This window comes from Vulpes vulpes, chromosome 6, assembly GCF_048418805.1.
Source record: "Vulpes vulpes isolate BD-2025 chromosome 6, VulVul3, whole genome shotgun sequence".
In the NCBI taxonomy this organism is placed as follows: domain Eukaryota; kingdom Metazoa; phylum Chordata; class Mammalia; order Carnivora; family Canidae; genus Vulpes; species Vulpes vulpes.
Genome location: NC_132785.1, coordinates 98153888 through 98177318, shown reverse-complemented (window position 1 = coordinate 98177318; position 23431 = coordinate 98153888). Strand labels below are relative to the sequence as shown.

At 35.9% G+C, this 23431-nt stretch overlaps 1 protein-coding gene across 1 annotated transcript in view; it reads left to right on the top strand.

Annotated features, from left to right (window-relative positions):
- KCNH5 (potassium voltage-gated channel subfamily H member 5) overlaps window positions 1-23431 on the top strand; it is a 264845-nt gene that overhangs the window by 31591 nt on the left and 209823 nt on the right. The window contains exons 3-5 of the mRNA XM_026000547.2: window positions 3725-3831; window positions 7503-7631; window positions 19209-19324. Coding sequence (XP_025856332.1) covers window positions 3725-3831; window positions 7503-7631; window positions 19209-19324 — 352 coding nt within the window. The remainder of the gene's footprint in view (window positions 1-3724; window positions 3832-7502; window positions 7632-19208; window positions 19325-23431) is intronic.

The following is a 23431-nucleotide window of genomic DNA, read 5'->3' as shown; positions in this document are numbered from 1 at the left end:
CATGAATTATGCAGTTGGTAAGAGGTGCGGTGGTCTTCTGTTATATTATGACCACGCAGTATTCTAGTCGGGATAGATAGCTTCTGAATATATAATTTTATTTTCTTTCCAATAAGATAACAGTGCTGTTGTAGAAGTCATTTACAATTACTCTAAGGGGAGCTTGCATTCTGTCTAAGCAATTTGAAGTTCCAAAAATTTTTTTTATCTTCCTATTATATATTTCTGGAGGGTATACATAAAAAATGTGTAAAATTACTATATAGGTATATGGTTTCTAAAGCCTGATGATCACCATTTCTAAATCCTACTTTCCTTCATATTCCGTTAACCATTCAGAGACTACTTTGAGCCTCAGCCATCTGGAGTCAGGCTGCTGATAAAGACACTCAACATTTACATGTAAAACAGCTGAGCAAACCAACAAATGTGCCATTCTCATAGACTGTGTGGAAGCATTGACTTAGTATGGTTTAGACAACTTCAGATAGAAATACTTTCATTGGAAGGATGGATAATACATTTTAGACATCCTTTATAGTTCATTTTGAAATATTTTTTATTAATTGCTGCATTTTACCACTTCAGATATGTTTCTGTCACATATATTCGGTTTAATAAACTTAAAATGAAGAATATGAGTGAAACAATGTAAGAAAAGTAATTTTTAAGAAAGTAGTCAGATTGTAATAATCTGGGACTTTTTTTTTCTTGAAGTGCCTCTGTTAGGACAGGTAATTTTACCATTGAGAGGGTTAAATTAGTGAAGAAAAATTATAGAATTTTTAGAGCTTATTTGAAAAGTTGCTTATTTTTATCTTCTCTTTAGAATTTTCACTGAGGCTTTTGTTGTATTTTTTATTAGGTGGTATTATTATATCAATTTCCAAGACAGTTTTTTAATTTAAGTTGTAACTTATTTTTGATTCCTATTAGAGTTAATTTTTCAAAAATTTTATCTTAATTGCTTGTTGTATTATAGATGCTTTCTTTTTTTAAATGTTTTTCTGTTGGCCATTTGTGGATATTGTGTTTTAGTTTATTGAACCATAGAACCTGACATTTACTAACAGGAGTAAAATGGTTTTTCTTTTCTTTCTTTTTAAGTCTGAAACATTTAGTTAGCTTAATTGCCTTTATCTTAACCTTTTTTCCCCTGTTTTTAATATTTTATACTAGAGACTCTTTAGATTAAAAATAAGTCAATTAAAAAAACCTAGTTGATTTAAAAAGTTCACCTGTCTGTAAAAAATATGAACAGTATTAAAATAGTGTCTTATTTTTTGGAGGGCAAGAAAGCTGCCTTTAACTGAGTAATTCTAGTTTCAGTGTAATTCCTTCAAGAGATTTTCATGAGACACTCATGAGCTCTGGACTTCAGGCTTTGGCAGAAGCAATGGCTTTTCAGTGCTGTCTTACAGGTAGGCTTGGAGGCTTCCTCTGTGAGTCTGGCTCTGAGATTATGGAATTAGAATCTGTCATTTAATTCTGAGATTCTCTTGCTTAATTTACTGTTATAATGACAATGAAAATTTTCTTTTTTCTTTTTTAAATGAAAGATAGAAATATTGTAATGCAGATTGGGCAGTCTTCAGCAAACTATTTTCTTTCATTTCTTAGTTTCTAGAGTTCTAGTTGCTTATGTTTAGTGTTATCATATGATGGACCATGACTGTAATTTCTGGCTGTGATATAGCATTAATGTTGAATCTCTAGATTTTTTTGTATTTTGCTATCAACTATACTCTTCCTGTTGTATATTTTCTAGATTGATACAATCAGGGGTAGATTTCCCATGTAGGTAATGAATCTTAATCTTCAGGGGCCCTCACTTGAGTGGATGTCTTCCAAAGCTCTGTACCTAATTTTGTTTTATAATTTTATATTATTTTCTCTAAAAAGAGCCCCTAAGCATGAATGAGCTTTAGGCTCTACCTCATTTGGATTAGCTTCTGGCCGATATGTGAACTCACTGAAAGTGGAAGAAAAACAATAACTAGGATATACTCGAACCTTCAAAAACTTATTCAAGTTATCTAGCCGTGGCACATCTTCTTTTCTAGTGGGAAAAAGGTTCTGAACACTTATGCTAGCCAATAGAACTATGTATCTAATACCAGATGCACAATTGATGATTGTGAAAGCATCAAGAATAGAGTTTTAGAGGCTTATAGTCCTTGATTGAGTTCTGTTTTGTAGATTATCAGACTTTTGGTGAGGTTTTCTTAGAAAAACAGGCAATTTCAAACGTTGGGAAATTTTTGTGGCATGTAAAATATCATTCTTTAATCAATGTTTTATATGTTCCCTTACCCTTGGCAGCAGTGTATGTCTTCCTCAATTTCTCAGCATTATTTTTCTCCCATTAGCCATACCTGCACCATCTTAAGAAAATCCTCATAACTGATAAGAATATGGATGCATTATATGTGTAATATGGACTCTTCACACTTCCTTGTGTGTGGGAGGATAAAAAGATGAAAGCATGCAATATGAACTTAAAACTCTGGAAAAATTTATGATTATTCTGTGACCTTTAACAATGTCTATCAAAACATTAAAACCTCTCTTACTCTTGGCCATAAATGCAGAGAAAGGCAAATAATAGTAAAACTCATATTTAGCACACTGTGATTTAGAACTTAAACATTGAGAAAGCATTTCTTTGTTAAAAACTGTTACAAGTCATTTGAATTATACTTGCCTTTTCATAATATAGCATGACATGAAGAGAGCATTTTTTTCCCCTGTTAGATGTTCCTACTCCTTCATAAGTCTGCATCAACCACAACTCTTTTATTCCTGTATTCTCGCTATTGTAAACTTCTCCTATGGCTTTTTTAACGTGAAACTTCTTTTACTGGCGTCACTTCCTCTGGGAAACCTTGATCCTCCTTGTCATAATCACTTTACTGGTTTATGTTGATAAGTTCACCTCCCTAAGTTCCTCTGGCTGCATATCTAGAGTCTCAAATGACAGCAGTGTTAACATTCCCACAGTTATGTGTTTCATCTATACCTTCATTTATGTTCAATTTGAACATCCCTTCCAGCATTATCATTTTTTATTTCTTTGTGGGACTTTAATATTTGATGGCTAATTCCTGCTTTTAGTTATCCAGTTTTGTAAAATGTCATGTGAGTTTATTGCTGAGAGCCAAGGAGGCAACACAACTACGGCTTTGAGTCTATGCATGAACTGAATAACAGATGCACTGTGACCAAGACAGAGTGGCTTTGAAAGAAGTGATGTTATTGGTTACTGTGATGTGTATCTATTATTTACTAGTGATTTGTAGGCTGAGGAGCTAACAGCAAAGTTCATACTTTATGGAGTTATTTACAGTTAATATATTATAAATGAAATTTGAACTGTGCTATTGGAAACTGGTTAACTAAACCATAGTAACTAAAATTCATGCCTATAGGAAATATGTAAATTGATGTCTCTCTCTCTCTCTTTCTATATATATATATACACACACACACACATATATATATATATGTTCAAACATATATATGTTTGAAATAACTTCTAAACCTAGCTTTTAGCAAAAAGTTTAGGAATCATGATTAAAACATCGTTTCATTAATTTAGTTTATTTTGTGGGAGCAACATTTAATTTTATAACTAAATTTGAATACTCAATCAAAAGAGACAGCAACATGGTTTTATGTAAGCATTTGAAAAGCAAACTGAAATATATTGTTTGTTTTTTCCCAGTTTTATGTATGGAGAATTGACTGACAAGAAGACCATTGAGAAAGTCAGACAGACTTTTGACAACTACGAATCAAACTGCTTTGAAGTTCTTCTATACAAGAAAAATAGTATGTATCTGAATTATCAATAAGATTTGTCAACTCTGATTAATATTATGTTTTGGTTAGTGGTAGTTGAGCTACAATGTAGAGAGAATATCAAACTTTGTTACTTCTCTTGCAAAGGCAGGGGGTGCTGATAAAATTAGATAGCAAAACTAATAAATGATTCCACTTATAAAAGCAACCTTTTGAGGAATAGCAGGACAATATAGATACCCGCTAAGCATGGAAGCCAACATGGAGCTCGATCTCATGACCCCTTAGATCACGACCTGAGCTGTAATCCAGAGTCAGACACTCAAGCGACTATGCTACCCAGGTAACCCAAAACCAATTATTATCTTTAGTGGAAATTGATGGTTATTAAATTCTTCCTCATTTAGGGAAGCATTTTAGCTTCAACAGGAAGCACTTGCTCCATTTCAGAGCTAGGTGGATTTTTTACAGCATAATTCATCCTCTCCATCTTACTCAAACATTTATTCACTATAAAATATTTAGAACTGAACTTAGGTTTCTCTTTTTATTAATAGACCATCAAAGGGATAATCACAACCACAGGCATTGCTTTAAAATTAGTGCACTTGGTAATGGGAGCATTGGTCTTTAATGGTTTTTACCTATGGGATGTCTTATCATTTTATCTTTTTTTTTTTTTTAAGATTTATTTATTTGAAAGAGGGAGAGAGAGAGAGAGAGAGCACAGAAGCACAAGAGGGTGGAGGAAACAGACTCCCTGCTGAACAGGAAGCCCAACACAGGGCTTAATCCCATGACCCTGGAATCATGAGCATAGCTGAAGGCAGATGCTTAACTGACTGGGCCACCCCTATCTTTCATTTTAGAATCAAGGCCAAAGAGGTATTTCTCTTTAGTCATAGCCAAATGTCTGTTGGCTTGTCACCTAGCAAACAATCCATTCTGAATGATCTTCTCTGTCCTCTACCAGAGAAAAGTCAAGCTTGAGACCCTCTGGGTCTCTTTCATGAGCTCCAGATACATACTGATAATTTTTAGTAAGACTTATATGTTAAGACTCTTATCCTTTTCATATAGGGTTGTTATTCTTTTAATGACTTAGATATGTGCCTGGAGTTTAGCAAATAATTTAAGGCTATTCCATATTACTAAAGTCATTACATTCTGAAACTAAGAATAAACAAATCTTTGCCTGATTTTAAAGCAAGAGATCTAAGTTCATAGTTTCTGAGTTTCTCAAAAATAGCTTTGTGGAGATTCTGTTTTCCTTAAATCCTTTAACTCATGTTAATGAAAACTTGGATTTTACATTTCCAGAAGTTTTCTTCCAAGGTAGTATTTTGCATTATTTTAATGTTCTGAAATTTTCTTACTTGCATTGAGTTTTTTCATTAATATGAAGGATAGATATCATTTATGCATTTTAGTGGAGTTCTACTACAATTAAAGGAGCTTTAAAAAAATCTTATAAATTGTTACCTGAAGGTTCTTGAACATCAACTAAAAAAAGTATGTTCTTGTAACTTTTTAAAATGTTAGGTAGAGAAATTCACATGTCTGTAGATAAATGTTTTGGGAATGCCTGAATGCCAAGTCTTCCTAACACTTCCATTAAGTAATTAGGTTAAATAGCATTTTGCAAATGGAGGGATTGATTTAACATGTGTCATCATTGACACTTCAGCTTGTAGGCTCTATTTTTAAGGTCCTTTGCTCTGATTAGCAGAGAACTGTTTCTATTGTTGAGGAGGAAACAGTAGTTCTGGGGTGATGATTTAAATGGATCTTTCTGTCTGCACAAAGGCACACCTGTGATAGCCTGGGCCGCCCCAGATAATCAATGCCAAGGCACTGCCCTGAGTTTCCATCTACAACTGACCTCTCTGCCTAACCCTCTCAGACTTTCTGCTTCCTTGAACCCTCAACCCGGAATATAGATATTATGCCAGCCACTCAGTAAATATAAATACTCTGTCTACTTGGGGAGTCTGGTCCTGTAACTCAACTTGGAAAAAAAAAAATCTACCTTGATATCTGAAAGCAGTTTTAAAAACAGCCCTGACTCTGCTAAAATTTGAAAAGTTACTCTTTTCATAGAAGGCGTGAAATGTAACATCATCTCTTTCTGTTCAGATTTTTAACAGACCTTGGAAAATGACTTATTTTTAATGCCCTTTTCTCTGTTTATGATCCTGCTGCCTCAAGCTCACTGTGTTGGAACAGCCATCGGCCATGTATCTGCTAGCCTGCTTATCTGGTGATTTGTAAAACTGCGTATATCATTCACAGTTCTTTGGTACATTGTGTAGAATAAGGAGCAGAAAACAAAGAACAGGCCTCTCTGGTATATTGTGTGATGGTTTTTGAGATCCTTGTTTCACCCAATGATCATTTTGGAAAGGGCCATATTTTCATAAGCCCCAGGGTTGAAAAGGATGTGGTTGTCAGAACGGAAGATTCCATAAACACCTCTTCTAATTCTCTGACTTCTTGAACTTGGTAGTTAAGCCATCTCTTCTTGTCTAGATGACAAATTCCTCGTTGTGGTGATATTATTCTGTGATTTTTTTGGGGGGGGGCAGTCAAAGGTATGAAGGTTTTTCTAATTTGATTTTCACTGCACCACTAACAGGCTATCAACTCTCATGTAGAGACTATGAATAGCTGCATATTTCACTCCCCAAATCCCAAACCTAACAAAAGCCTTTATGTCTTTAAGAAAGAACATTTGGAGAGGTTTTACTGCACTATGGCTTGGAAAGAATATAATGGAAAATGTGTCTTTTTGATTCTGATGGAACATTCCTTCAGTGTTTTATCGTTTAATGGATAATTACTCCTTTGAAGGCATTTCTGTGTCTTCAAATATTTATTGTTTGAAATAATGCCAGTTCCTGGTTTGTCCAAATCCAAAGCCTTAAGTGCTCTGAAACTCTGTTTTCTGGAGTCTGCAGGAGCCATTGTTTAAAGAACATAGTGACAGAGTCAGGTCTCCTTTGAGTGAAGAAGATAGGAAGCAGTGGCTGGCTCACAAAGATACCTGAGAATCTCAAGATCTGGGGACACATCTTTTTTTTCCCCCATAAGATTGCCTTAAAAGCTTCAGGTAGCCCTGTGTAGAGCAGACATCAAATGTTGCTGACATCCTCTCTTTCTGATGTCAAAGGTATAGAGCTGTCTTATAACTCTGACTGATGAGAGAGCCTTGAGGTAGGAATAGTGATTTCAAATGTTCTTCCAAGAGGAATGCTTATCAGAGCATCAGGGGACTGCTGTTGAAGTCAATAGGAAACATTTCTCACAGTGGCAAGAAGAGAACAGCATATAGGAGTGGTCGTGCATGGTGAAATTACAAAACAGAAGTTGGTGAGAGCAGCAGAGGTGTAGGGACACAGACCTAAAGGTAATGCTGGTGTTACTTAAGTAGTGACACTCCCCTTGTACTCCTGTGTTGTGAAATGTTACCCTCAGCTTTACTTTCACATTTTGATATTTTGGGTTGAAAAATGTTTATTAATATTTGAGCAACTGGTAATTGATAAAAAAGAGGTTTTTTTAAATTCTGAAAGCAATTAAAATACTGTTGTTTTGATGTTGGTTCCTGGCATAGCAGTTGGCAACTTAAAGAAAGGGAAAGCAGGAGAACAAATCATTGCTGTGGCTATGTCACACTCTGTTGTTCTTTCTGTCTCTTACAGGAACCCCTGTTTGGTTTTATATGCAAATTGCACCAATAAGAAATGAACATGAAAAAGTAGTCTTGTTCCTATGTACTTTCAAGGATATTACTTTGTTCAAACAGCCAATAGAGGATGATTCAACAAAAGGTAATTTCTTTTCTTTTTCCTTTTCTTTTCTTTTTCCTTTTCTTTTCTTTTTTCCTTTTCTTTCCTTTTTTCCTTTTCTTTCCTTTTTTCCTTACCTTTCCTTTTCTTTCCTTTTCTTTTGTTTTCTTTCTTTTCTTTCTTTCTTTTTGAGAGAGAGAGAGCAGGGGCAGGGGGAGAGGGAGAGAGAGATTCCTAAGCAGTCTCCATGCCCAGTGTGGAGCTGTCACAGGGCTTGATCTCATGAGTCTGGAATCATGACCTAAGCTGAGATCAAGAGTTGATCACTTTAACTGACTGAGCCACCCAGGCGCCCCAACAAAAGGTAACTTTCAGAGATATGGCCACACTTAAGCATTAAGCTGTCAATTAAATATATTATTATTTAAGAAAATACATAGGTTGAACTGGAAAACAAAATTTTACTATGTAGTACTTCTTTTGCTCTACATTCATGCTAGAAATTATCCAGAATCCATTTTATTCAGTTATATTATTTGAATGGAAATAGCATGGCTATCCAAAGTAGAAATAATAGTTGGTTAACTTAAATTATAGTAAGAGGAATTGGAATAAGACATAAGGAAGAAATGTCATACAGCATTATTAATTTAGAATCAATAAAATGGGAGTTTTGACAACTTCTACCAGGATGAGCTTTAGAAACACAAAATATAACAATGTATGAGATGGTTTTGGGTGAAGTGTCTTTACAGCACAGTTGATCAGTTGACTGAATTTTGTTGGATTGATTAGAGGTAGGTTAGTTGACTTTTTCAGGTTACTTTTCACCCTTTAATTATTCAGCTATTATAGATTCTCTTGGGTAGATGCTGTTAGATTATGTGAAGAATAATTTTGTTATCAAGAGAGTGGTTGGCTGGGTGCCTGGGTGGCTCAGTTGGTTAAGCGTCTGCCTTCAGCTCAAGTCATGATCCTGGGGTCCTGGGATTGAATCCCACATAGGGCTCCCTGATCAGCAGAGAGCTTGCTTCTCCCTGTGTCTCTGCCTCCCTCTCTGTCTCTCATGAATGAATAAATAAAATCTTAAAAGAAAAAAGAGAGAGAGAGTGGTTGGCAAAATGTAAACATCCTGACTACAGTCTTACTGACTTTATTTTATTTATTTATTTTTAAGATTTTATTTATTTATTCATGAGACACAGAGAGAGAGAGAGAGAGACAGAGACAGAGAGAGAGGCAAAGACACAGGCAGAGGGAGAAGCAGGCTCCATGCAGGGAGCCCAATGTGGGACTCAATCCTGGGTCTCCATGATTACACCCTGGGCTGCAGGCGGTGCTAAACCGCTGTGCCACTGGGGCTGCCCATTGACTTTAATATTAAGGAAGAGAGTTATAGAAAGCAGTAGTCAGAGGGATATGCTTTTATCTCCTTTTCCATATAATTTACTCTCATTTCATTCTCTCCAATTATGTTTAAATTAAAAAAATTAAAAACTGGTGTTTGGATGAATGAATAAAGAAGATGTGGTATATATATATGTATATATATATATATATATATACACACACACACACACATACATACATATATATATATATATGATGGAATACTACTCAGCCATCAAAGAAATGAAATTTTGCCATTTGCAATATTGTGAATGAAAATAGAGGGTATTATGCTAAGCAAAATAAGTTAATCAGAGAAAGACAATTATCACATGATCTCTCTAATATGTGGAATTTAAGAAACAAAACAGAGGATCATAGGGGAAAGAGAAGAAATGAAAAACAAGATGAAATCAGAAAGGGAGACAAAACCATAGGAGACTCTTAATCATAGGAAACAAACTGAGAGTCCCTGGAAGGGAGGGTGATGGGGGGATGGGGTAACTGAGTGATGGGCATTAAGGAGGGCACGTGGTATAATGAGCACTGGGAATTGTAAAGTTCTGCTGAATTGCTGACCTCTACCTGTGGAACTAATAATACATTATATGTTAATTAATTGAATTAAAAAATTAAAAAAATTAAAACTGGTGTCTGATAAATGAAGAGTTTCAAATACTCTTAGATTTTGTGACATGTTATTTTTAATAATTTCTTAGGAGACCAAAAATGAAATCTTCCTCTTTACATTTGGCATTGCCTTTTACCTCTTTTTAAAAAAATGGCACAAAAGTTTAATTTTTGCAACTGTAATCATAATTATAGAAAAATTTTGTATGTTTATTTCTTGCATATGAATTCACATATGTTATACTTGGTCAGTTTTTGGTTAGCATCTAATTGTAAGAGGAAAATTTTATAATGTGCAAACCATTTAAAGTATAACATGGAACAACTTATTTGTGAATGTTTCTGAAAATGTGTATATTAAATCATCTCCTAGAAGATCAAATATTCACTTTTGGGTTCATTCTACCTGTTCCTGTACCTTTACTCATAGACCCAGTATTTAGAAAGTTTAGGATGAATTTAATTGCTGTTTTAAAAAATAGAACAGTCTTCTAATAGTATTTAGGTTTAATGCTTGTTTATTTGTTTTAAAATTCCAGGTGCTCCATCCAATAGCAACAGAATATGTATTCTCAAGCTTAATGGAACATACAATAGATAGATCACATTCTGACCATAAAACACATTTTGACCAATTTAAAAGAATAGAAATATTAAAAGGCATGTTCTTAGACCACAGTGGAATTAAACTATAAATCAGTCACAGAAAGATAACTAAGAAATCTCCTAATATTTAGAAATTAACACATTTCTAAATAGCTCATGGGTCGAAGAAGCCTTACGATAAATTAGAAAAATATTTTGACCAACTGAAAATACAAATTATCAAATTTATGGGACATAGCAAAAGTCGTGGTTAAAGTGAAATGTATGTAACATTAAATGCATATGTGAGAAGAGAAGAAAGATATAAAATTAAAAACCTAAGCTTCTACCTTAGGGGGAGACAAAGAAGAGCAATTTAAGTGAAAGCAAGCTGAAGACAAGAAATAAGAAACCTTAGAGCAGAAATCAATGAACTAGAAAATAGGAAAACATTAGAGAAAATCACCACAACTCAAGCTGGTTCTTTAAAAAATCATCAAAGTTAATAAACCTCTAGCCAGGCTAACCCAGAACAAAGGGAGAAGATGCTGACTACCAATATCAGAAGTTAAAGAAGGGCCATCACAACTCATCCCAAGGACATTAAAGCATATGGAGGAATACTTTGATCAGCTCTATAGCCACTGAATCGATAATTTAGGGGAAATGGACCACTCCTTTGAAAAACAAACTGCCAGAACTCACACTAGGAGAAATAGACCACCTAAATCATCCTACATCTATTAAAAAGTTTAATTGATAATTAATAAACTTACAAAACAAAGAAACACCTGGTATGGATGTTTTTGCTTTTATTTTTGGCAAATCTACAGTCTTTTTCAGAAAATAGAAGCAGAAAGAACTCTCCTAACTCATTCTATGAGACTAGCACTACCCTAATACCAAAATCAGAAAAAGACATTGCTAGAACAGACCAATATTTCTCATGAATATTCATATAGAAATACTCAACAAAAATTGAATCCACATGACAGCCAAGTGGTATCTATTCCACATATGCAATGCTGGTTTAACATGAAAAAAAATCAATCACTGTAATCTACCATTTCAACAGGCTAAAAAAGAAAGATCATATCATCATATCACTTGACATTAAAACAAGCTTTTGACAAAACCCAGCACCCATTCATGGTAAAAATTCTTAGCAAAGTAGGAATGGATAGGAACTTCCTCAACTTGATAAGGATCATCTGTGAAAAATCTACAGTTAAGAGCTGACTATATCTTAAAGTAATATGTTTTTCAAAAGAAGATAAATAATTGTTAAATAATCTGTGACCTAACATATTCTTCAGGTGAATTTCTCATGCTTCCATGTTGAATGACAACAATACTAAATAAAGAGCTTTCATGTCAAAGTCTTTTCCCTTAAGTAACATTTATGTTTATTTTATTTTAAAGTTTTTATTTATTTATTCATTCATGAGAGACACAGAAAAAGAGAGAGAGAGAGGCAGAGACACAGGCAGAGGGAGAAGCAGGCTCCATGCAAGAAGCCCGATGTGGGACTCGATCCTAGGAATCCAGGGTCAGGCCCTGAGCCAAAGGCAGACACTCAACTGCTGAGCCACCCAGGCATCCCATATATTTGTGTTTATATTTGATGAATATGATTGTCTCTCTAAGCGATTTCATGACACAGCTGAAGTTAGGGAGAGTATAGTACATTCTCAGTTTTGATATGCTAAACATTGATGGTGTAGTATGTAATCTATTTATGGAAACTGACAGTTGACAGCATTTTATAGTGAGATTGGGGAAAAGGTGCTAATATTAGGAGGTGACTTTTATTTCTCAAGTTAATGCCCTTCCATTTATCTGCCTACACCTCCATCTCTGTATCCTTATATCAGAATCTCAGAGTTTTTCAGGTAAAAATTTCTTAAATGTGAAACTCATTCTTACAAAAAAAGACTCCAACTCAGGCCATTTAGTTTTGAAATATGTGCTTGATAGGCATGTAAATTAGAATTTACAGGGAAAATCAGTCCCCATTGTGAAAAGTATTAAAGGAGACTATCTCTTTCCAGAGCCAGAATTTGTAGAGGAAGAGCTTGCTTGCTTATTTATTTATTTATTTATTTATTTACTTACTTCATTTTATTTATTCATTAGAGACACAGAGGGGCAGAAACATAGAGGGAGAAGCAGGCTCCTCACAGGGAGCCTGATGTGGGACTCGATTCCAGACCCTGGGATCAGGCCCTGAGCCAAAGGTAGATGCTCAACAGCTGAGCCACCCAGGCATCCCAAGGAAGGGCTTACTTTAAACAGACTTTTTTTCTTTTTTTAAAGATTTATTTATTTATTCATGAGAGACAGAGAGAGAGGCAGAGACTTAGAGAGAGAAGCAGGATCCCTGCAGGGAACCCGATGTGGGACTCAATCCCAGATCCTGGGATCATGCTGAGCTGAAGACAGATGCTCAACCGCTGAGCCATCCAGGTGTCCCTTTAAACAGGCTTATTTTGAGACTCTTCCATATCTTTCAAATACCTAACAGATTACTGAAAAAGTGTTGTGCAGTGTAACTGAATGCTATATATGAACTACTTTCTATTATTCCTACAAGCTGTAAAATTAATGAAAAATTCAATAGAAATAAAATATTTATGATATTAAGTAATCCTTCTATCTCTATAAAGGTGGAAGTATAGGAAAGTGTGTTTGGAAATCTTGGCAGAAATATGTCTCTCAAATTCTTAGGTTGAGTAAAGGGGACTGTGGAAATTTTGAGAAAGAGCAGATGAGATTTCATGATAGCACCATAATATCAAAATGATTTGGCTCTAGAGCATTTAACTGGGGGATGGTAGATTTATTTTTAATTCAACCCTGGGCACCAAAGTTACATAACATGAACCTTTTCATGACTCTTGTAGGAAAATTTTGTTCCCCTTGTTTATCTATTTTACGGATTTTTTTCCCCTCCAACCAAAAATGCTGATTAAGTATACAGAATGGTGCAGACACCATTCTAAGTCCTGGAGATACACAGTTCCATTAGGATCAGAGGAGACAAGTAAATATATAGAGGAAGTTTTCTTCTGATGGCTCATATTTTCTCAGTGATAGAAAGAATATGGTTATCCTGAGAGTAAGGATGTTGAATGAGATGAAGAAATATTGAAGGTGTGGAGAGAGAGAAGTAGATATGAAATGCTAATCTAAGAGGGTGGAGAAGTGAGTGGGCAAAGGGAATTCAGAAGGTGTGCTGAGCACTCAGATCTGCTTGGGGCTAGTGATCATGAGTTCCAGTAGCATCCAGGGGTATGATTATGTGTTTTACTCCACCCATGTTTAGTTAAAGGTATATAGAGTTGGATTTAACCAGACCTGGGGTTTGGTAAGGTGAGTGAGATGAAAAGAATCAGGGAGTTGAGGCTGTTGGAAGGGAGGAAATAGAGGGTTAGAGAGTTGGGGCTGTTGCAAAGGAGGAAATGGAGGGTGTTTGCAAAATTTTGAAGAACTAGTTAGGTAATAGAGTTCTACCTAAGACATAGGAAATAGTGTTTTAAGATACAGAATAGATAAGTGAATCCATACATTAGCAGGTCAGAATGTAATTTTTAATACCCAGAGGTATTTTACTGTCTTATTCCTCCTCCTCTGCTCCTCTCTCTCTCCTCTTCCTTCATCTTTTGTCTTCTTTTTTAAGAGTTAGAAGACAATATAATAAATTTGATAAAGGGCATCTACAAATATACATAAATACCATACTTAATGGTTGAAATATTGAAAGGTTTCTCTTTGAGATTATTAACAAGTAAACAGACCCCCATAGCCACTGCTATTCAGCACTTTGCATTTGACCTTCTTCTTCCTCTTCTTTTTTTTTTTTTTTGCATTTGACCTTAATGTGAAAAGGGGCCAATGATTAGAGCAAGAGCTCAAGTCCTTTGAGGATTTCCTACTTTGAAATTGACACCAATTTCTTACTTGATTAGGTACTCTTACCAAGAAACTCAGATACATGGTTGGAAGACTTGAGTAAACTGGTTAATTCTGAATTTTATTTCTAAATTGTACATGGGATAGTAACTATAATGTAACAACAGCCAACCAATCTGAGTGCACTTCTTCCTCATAATGCATCTTCCGATACCAAAACTTCATTCCAGATGGATTTTTGCCCTTAAAAAGAATAATAGCACTGAATGATGTCAGTGATACCTCTGATTTATACCATGATAGATGGTAGTAAAAACCACTGAAGGGAAGGAATCTAGTTTTGATGGAGTAGTTACTATATGTCAGGAACTTTATACTTTTTATTGCTTTTTCCTATAATTCTGAAAATTAGTATCCTTATCTCCATTTTCCTGTTGAAATACTTTTTTTTAAGATTTTAAAAATTTATTCATGAGAGACAGAGAGAGAAAGAGAGAGAGAGAGAGAAAGAGAGAGGCAGAGACACAGGCAGAGGGAGAAGCAGGCTCCATGGAGGGAGCCCGACGTGGGACTCCATGCCGAGTCTCCAGGATCAGGCCTTGGGTTGAAGGTGGCGCTAAACCGCTGAGCCACTTGGGCCGCCCTGAAAATACTTTTACTATGAATTTCCAATCCCGTGTTCTCTCTATTGCACCATGCTGTCTCATCCTTTCCCCTGGAAACTTACTATTGTGGTTTGGCCACCTTAATACTCTGCTCTTTTTTTTTTTTCCTATAGCAATTAAACACAGGTTGGGAACATTCTGATTCTGATAGAATTGAACTCTTTTGAACCAAGAAATTTACTGATAATAATTCAAGGGGGCAAAGCATTTTTTTGTTATCTTTTGTTCCTGGTACTGAGGTCTTGGAACTGTTGCTCAGATAATCAGTCAATGGTACCAGACTCATCATTTGTAATAATACAAAGGGGAAAAATTACAGCCAAGAAATCCATTCCGTTGATTATCCATATGTGTTCTAAAAGAGATGGTTAAAGTCTCTGCCCATTTATCCTGTATGATATTTTCAAACAGATTCCAAAACTGCCAAGACACTCACAGTGTGAAATATCCTGTGCCAAATAGTTATGGCATCTTCATGCCAATAATTGAGACAAAAAAAATTCTTATAGAATGAAACTAACAGCAAAAATAGCAACCTTCCCCTTGTGGGAAGCCAATAGTTTTCTTTAGAGAGGAAACAACAGATGAAATATGAGTAATTATGCCATGTAGTCTCTTTGGCCAAGAGTATAATTGTTTACCTAAGCTTTTTCTGTATAGATTAGAGTCTTGTGTTGCAGTCTAGTAGATTGATTTAACTGCCTCTGTGACTTCCTCTTATTTTTAAGATTAGGCAGTCCATGACAAAGAGGTTAATTGCAACCCAATAGAGCTAAACTAATGTTTTATTAAGAAGGAGTTGGCATCCTGAGCTTTTAGGAGAACAAATGTTCTCATAATTCCATGAACAACTCATAGAGCAAGTATTAGGCTCTTCATATTCAGTTGTCTGTTCACATTACTCCATATCGATCACATCTAAGTAACATTAGCAAACTGTGCTGAATAATCAGTTATACCAGTTAGATCTCTGTAAAGGTGAGATCAGTAAATGTATCGCTGGGGAAAGGTAAAACTGCTGATGTGTCTTTTTCTCTGACCTAGACAGTATGGCTGCTCAACTTTTTCAAAGTTTGACTGTATAGTGGGGGTTGATGACAGATCAAATGAAGTAATTTAGTTAATAACATAGGCAAAATCCAGATGTGTCCAAGGGCACAAAAGGATCATGGGTCTAGAGATAGAGGGGACAGAAGGGAAATTAAAGACAATCATGTTTCTAATGGCTTTTGTTTATTCAATAACATTTGACAAGGTAATCTGAGAGTGAGGAGAAAGGAGTGGTATAGGGGTCTTGAAAAAATGCTAACTGTTTAAAATTGAGGATTATAAGAAGGCCCTAACCCTAGTCATTATCCTAGGAAATGAGAGAATGCATACCATTTGATGATTTGTATTCTGTGTGTCAATGAATTTATTCCTTCAATATCTTGTTTAATTTTTTTCAAAATGTTTTCTGGATAAACTTTATTGTACTCTGGTAATAAAAATGGGATTCTTCTTAAATCCAATGCTCAGCTGTACTAAGATCTGTAGCGTCACTTGTTTTAGAAAAATGAAGCTTCGATAAGTATAACATTGCTTTCTAAGTTTCTAGAAACATTCAATCCAATTATAATATCCAGTTAAAGTAAGAAAGAGAAATCACAGGAAATATTTCAATGTATATATTGCCACCATTGTTACTGTGGTCTTAAGAAAGATACTCTTACCACTTTTACCCAACAAAGCAAGACCAAACGAAACCCAATGATAATAAAACAAAATGGGGCTTATTTTAAATCTGATTTTTAAAGTAACAAATAAGTCTTAATGAATGAATGAATGGCCTGTTTTAGGCCAGGCCCTGATCAATTGCTAAATATGGAGAGATTACTAATAGTTTAGTGAGAATGACTGACATGTTAATCAACTGCAGTAGTGTTGCTAGCACCATATAAGGTATATAGCCTATAGTGTGCCAGGATAGGGGAGGGTACCTCTCTTATGAGTGGATGAAAGAGGCTTCCAGAAGGACATAATGCTTAAGGTGAGTCTGGAGGTGCCAGTGTTAGCCAGACAGGTGGGGGGAACATTTCAGGCAGGCAGAATGATTATAATACATGAAAGCCTGGAAGCACTGAATATCATGAGGTGTACAGAGAATTCCTAGTAGACTTAATTTTAGGTTTGAATTTATTCTTTTTTAAATTTGCTACTAATTTTAGTAGGGCTGGAATATACAGAGTATATATGAAGAATTAGAAGGAGATGAATTCAGAGCAGATCTTTGGGATCAGAAACTAAATGACCTATATGCCAAGGATATGCAGTGTTATCCTGAAGACCTCCAGGGATCTCTTAAAGAGTTTGAAATAGAGGAAGGACATGACCCAGTGTATGCTTTAGAAAACACATTGGCAACAATGTGGAGAGTTGCTCGGGGAATATATGGTCAGAGGGCAGATAGAGAGTATAGTCTTTAAGATGCTGCCACCTAACTTGGGTGGACATATAGGGATGGAGAGAAGAGAGTCAACTTGATATTAATTAAGAGGTTATAGTCTATAAGGCTTGGAAGTGATTGGATATGTGGATGTGGAGATAATAGTGAAGGAGGATGGCAAATTTCAAGTTTCTGATTTGGGCAACTGGAAATATCATGGGCCCATTCAACCAAGTCCAGGAATATATGAAAGATGCAGAGTTGGAGATAGAGAAGATAATGAGATCAATTTTGGATATGTTGAGTATCAGATGCCTGTATAATATCTTAGTGAGAAGTGGCTAATGGCTGATTAGATACTACATAGATAGAGTGCTCAGAAGAAGAGTCTAGATTGGTGATACAGATTGTATGTTGGTTTTTTACACTGATGTTAAGTTCTTAGAGATCTGGTGGCATATCTGTTTTTTTTTGTCTTTTTCTTTTTCTTTTTCTTTCTTTTTTTTTTGTGCACATTACACAGAGTTAGCCTTAGGGTTATATACAATTCCCAAAGCCTAACAGTTAAAAAAAAATTCTAGTTACTAGAATAAAGTCCATTAATAAAGAATTAAGGACCTTCTATCCATTGATGCCAATTTACTTATTTTCTAATCCACCTGTTGGATACCATAGAGGGAGCTGAACTGGTAGGGAAATATAAAGCTTGATTGAAGTCAGAATTAGCCTGAAAAATGGTAGCGAAGTATGATGTCATGTATCTAGTATAGTTTGAAAGACATTTGACTGGTGTCTTCCTGGGAATTTGTACTTCATCTTTTGTCACATTGTCTGAATTTCATCATTGCCTTTATATCTTTCTTCAGGACTATTAGGAGTTTTCTTTGTTAAGGGGTTATTTGGCAAATAACCTAGTGGGGGGCAATATTGTAGAAGTTATCAAATGGTCTTTATGGAATCTTTAATAAAAGCTTTTGGGATATCTAGAGAAAGGATAATTGAGACAGAACCAGAGTATGGTTAGTTTTGCTGTCCTTACACCTCCTTGACATTTCCTTGAAATGAATTATTTTAATAACAGAAATTTGAGGCCTCAGAAGAAATTTCTTTCTTATTAAATTCACATCCCTTTCCCCTAGAAGTTAAAATTACTACTCCTTCAGAAAACAATATAAGGGATTCTAGATATTTAAGGAACAATCTTTAGTTATCACTGTAGTTTTTAACAGAGAGAGATAACATTTTGCTATGTAACAAGAAAGATGGAAGTGTGATATGAACCATAATATGTAAGATTTGTTGAAATTGGGCTTCATTTTTTTATGTGTGTATATATCTGCACATAATGCACAGTAGAGCTGTTTTTATTAGGCTATAATAAATACCCCCATTCCCCAACTTTCTGTGGCTTAACATAACAGAAGCATATTTCTTGTTCACATTACAGTCCAAGGCAGGTGATCCTTGGCATATGGCAGTCTTCCATGCACTGATTCAGTGCTTTACCATTCCCTGGGGTCTTGTTGTTGCTTACATCCAGCTGTTAGGAAGAAAGAAAAGTGTGGAGAAATCTCACTTGGTTCTTAAGTTGCAGCATGTGTAGGAGTGATATACATCATTTCTGCTTTCATTCCATTGATGAGAACTAGGGACATGGACACAGCTCAGTGCAAAGAATGCTGGGAAGTGTATTCCTGGCTGGGCAGCTGTTTTCCAGTAACAAATCTATATAATGCAGGGGGGAGCACAGAAGTTTGTGGACAGCTGTACCTTGGCTACTGGGACTATGTAATGGATATGAACAAAGCACAAAGGTCACATATAAAAAGTAGTCATTATTTTATAGCTACACTTGAAATGTGATAATGTCTATGCAGAAATAAAATGCTCTGGAATGACACTATTAGTTCTAGATATTATGCTATTTCTGAGATCCTTTGACTATTAGCAAGAATGTTGGGTTCCTTATTTATTATATGTGAAAACCTGAGACTTTCTCTCCTTACTTTTAAGGTTGGACAAAATTTGCCCGATTGACGCGGGCCTTGACAAATAGCCGAAGTGTTTTGCAGCAGCTTACGCCAATGAATAAAACAGAGGTGGTCCACAAACATTCAAGATTAGCTGAAGTAAGTGGGAGCCTAACTTTCCTTCCCAAGACGGTGGTGGTTTTCCTTTTTTTCCCCCCAAATGATTCAATTTAGGTATTTCTGGTTATTATTTTACAATTGCTTATCTTCTAATTATTTTTCCTTTATGGAATTATAGAAATTTCAAATATTTCTTTTTATTTTCTCATATTTTTGAAATGAGAAGCTAGTTCATGACATCCCAGGTGATATTTGTAGAGGGGAAGGTTTTCTTTGAGTACATGAGATAGGAAGTTCACTCATTTCATCTGTTTATGTATGTGGCACTCACTCATTGAGAGTTTTCTCTTTGCTTGTTACTCTACAGAGGATGTAAAGATCAATAAGCAATGGGCTCTATCATCAAGGAACCAAAGATCAGGCAGGAGAAACTGACAATAGGATGCGATAAAAAGAATGTTAAAGTGCAGTGGGAATACATGCAAGAGTATTTACCTAGACTTGGGGCTCTAGGAAGCCTTACCTGAGTGAGATGATACTGGGCTGAGTGAGTCTTGAAGGAAAAATATGAGAATCGGGTAAAGAAGGGATGCAGGTCATTCCTATCAGGGAGACCAGCATGTGCAAAGGCTCAAAGATGAGATAGTATGATGACTTTGAGTATGAGTTCTGTGTGGGTGAAGTCAGGCGAAGGAAAGGTTAAAGTCATGTAGAGTGAGACATTGGTGGTTGGTGTCTCATGTACCAGGGAAATGATATGATCACATTTGTGCTTCAGGGAAACCTCTCAAAGGGAGTTGGTCCCTATGAATCTTTGCATTGCCATGTTTTCTTTGTATTAATATAAAAACATGATTCTAAGAGGTCCATAGATTTCACCAGATTACCAAAAGGATCCATGATACAAAAATGTTGGAAAACTTAGTGGCTCTATGTTGAATGGGTAGTTAGGGAAACTAGTTAAGAGGACCTAAGTAGTAAATCAGCTAGGTCGACCATGGCTTTGAGCAAGGAAATCAGAAGTGGAAGAGGGCAGATAGCAGACACTCCAAGATTACAGTCCACAAATTTGTTGATAGATAAGAATTGGGAAAAAAAAAACTGAATGTGAAAACGAGGATGAGTTAAGGACAACTAGATAGAGAGTACCCTTGTCTAACAGAATGGCAAATATAAGAGGAGGAAGAGAAGGTTTGGGGGCAATAGTAATGACTTCAGTTTGGAGCATATTTAGTTTGAACTGCCTGACAGGAAATCTGAGGGGAGATGCCTTAAAGGCAGAGGGATTTATGGGTCTGATTCTGGAGGGGTATCTGGATCTGAATTGCAGGACTTCTTGCCATAGGACTAGATGATGTTACTCAGAGAAAGTATATTGAGACCAGAGAGAAAAGGAATTGGACAGAACTCCAGGGCAGCTAGAAGTTTTGTTGTTCACGTGTCTTCTGTGATCATCATTTGTCTTTCTGGTGTGAATGATTGTTAGAAGCTAATTAAGCTACCAAAGCTCTGCCAAGCACTTAGTGGGTGCTCACAAAATGTTCCGAAGTAGCTTACCAAAGACAGGATAGATGAATTAAATATACATGTTCGTCGGTTTGCTCTGCTGGAGAAAAGTGAAGTGAAGAGCTCCAGAGTAACTTTCTGAACTCGTTAAAGATATTAAATTTGGTTTGGAGAGGCTTAGGCAGTGAAGTATGTTCCTTGAATTTGGAGGGCTCTGGAAGAATTTTTCTGGGACTGTAGCTAACATTGGGACTTAGAAGGCTTTCTGCTCGAAATAGCACTGTTAGCTTGGGGAGAGATTGATACTTTGATGTGTAAACATGTTTTTAAAAGCCCAGGTAAGACATTAACATAATTAAATATTAACTAATAATAATAATCACAGTATTTAAAAAGACAATATGCAATTAGCACAAGATTTAAAATTTTTTTTTTTTTAATTTTTATTTATTTATGATAGTCACAGAGAGAGAGAGAGAGAGAGGCAGAGACACAGGCAGAGGGAGAAACAGGCTCCATGCACCAGGAGCCTGACGTGGGATTCGATCCTGGGTCTCCAGGATCGCGCCCTGGGTCAAAGACAGGCGCCAAACCGCTGTGCCACCCAGGGATCCTAGCACAAGATTTAAAGCAGACTATTAGATACAACTTCCTTTGCTGGTAATGCTTGTTATAAAGTACTATTTGATTTTAATTCTTTCTTTTCTGCCTTGAGTTGTCCCCCTTTTTCTACAAATCAAGCTGAAGTGAAGGGGCTTGTTTCTATGACTGCTGACTTTCATAGTCATGATTCCTTCTAGGTGTTAACAATATACTTTATTCAGAGTTTTTTTCTCTGTTGTACAGCTGGGCAAGAACAAGAGGAAAGGGGCATAGAGAGGAAAGTTTTTTACCTTAGCACACTAAAACACTCATTTATTTTTTCTTCTGCATCAAGTGGGAAGTTCATTATTTTTTACTTTTATTTTTGAGGAAATTTCATCCCTGTTTCTTCCCATCTGATTTTATTTTATTTTTGCATTGCTTTTTGATTATTGTTAGTTTCTTTATTGGTCATCCCTAATTCACAAACTTGAGTCAGATCCAAAACTTTTCTGTCAGGTCAGAGGCTTGATTTCAGAGAACATGAAGAAATCATGAGATTCTCAAAAGAGATTTTTCTCTGCATGTGCTCTCAGCCCAAAGATTGACCCAAAAGAAGCAATAAGTTAGCAAAAGGATACCATTTCAAAACTTTTACTCAGGGTCATGTAATTTATTCAACCTATTTGGATTTGCTGTTGAACTTCAGGTTTTCACTTTTTCCAAGACATATAAATTTGATCACAATGCCACCAGGACACCTACATTTGGAGCTAGTTCACAGTTTCAAAGATCTGGGTCTCCATGTAGGCAGTTCATGTCCAAATGAACTGACATCCTGCTGACTGGCTTTAGTTTCTCACTTTTGTAGGGATGGAGATAAATGGCTGTACCATTGCCATGTCCCTGGTCCTCATTCTATTAGTGTCCATGCTCTCAGATATTCAGAGAGAAAGAATGTGTTTGTATTGGTGCAAAAATACATCAGAAAATGTGTTTTTATCCCCCTCCACCTAGGCTCATTACATCTGAAAGTACAAGTGGAATAGCATCAAAAGTGAAGAATTGTTAGTCACTGCTTTATGAAAGTGCCCCAGTGTCAGAGTGAAGATTAAAGTAGTGCTCTGCATATGAGAGAGAACAAAGTGTGAGCACGAGTCTCCCTTGGTGGTTGTTGCCCTGCTCCTCCTCTCTCTGCCTGTTTCTCCTTCTCCTCCTCCTGTAGCATTTCTGGATCCTTTTACATATGCAGGTCACAGTCTGAAGAACTGGGCCCTGAATGTCTAAGGAGATATCAGATAAGAGTTTTACCTTGGACGGTACATTATTCAGGAAAGGTTTTGAAATATATAGGCTGCCTGAGAACCCACACAAGATGAATTTAATTATTTTCAGTAGGGATGGGGGGCATTTCTAGTTTAAAATAATTCTCCAGATGATTCTAGTTTATAGCCAGATTTAAGGAATACTAACCTCAGGAATGATCCCATTGCATCTCTAGAGAAGACATCTTACATTCTACCAGAGTGCTGAGCAGGGTTGGCTGGTCTATAAGCACAGTGTGTGGGGCCACAGCATTTTTCGGGGTCCATGGGATGTTTGAATTTCTATTAGCAGTAGAAGAAAACATTGACCTTTTAGGTAAAAAATTGAATATATAATATTAATTTATTCTTCTTTGTAACAATGCAGTTCTAAAATGAGAATTTTATTTTATTCTATTTTTTTATGGAGAAAGGGATCCAGGAAGGCAAAAAACCTCGGGCCCATGAAGGTTGCAATGCACCCTGGCACCTGAGTTTATTTTCTAAGTCTGGTTTCTTTGTGCTTCAGCTATAGACTGTGTAAATATGGATGGTAAAATATTAATATTGACTCTGAAGAAAATTTTCATGTTTAATACAGTGAAATTGGAGTGAATAGACTAATGGCTATAAAGTGAAAGAGAAGCCATGATTATGTATGATTCTGTATACATAAAGCTCTATCCCAACATGAAGCTTACATTCCTGGTAGGAAAATTTGTTGCTTAGTAATTTAAGACCTTATGGAAAAAAT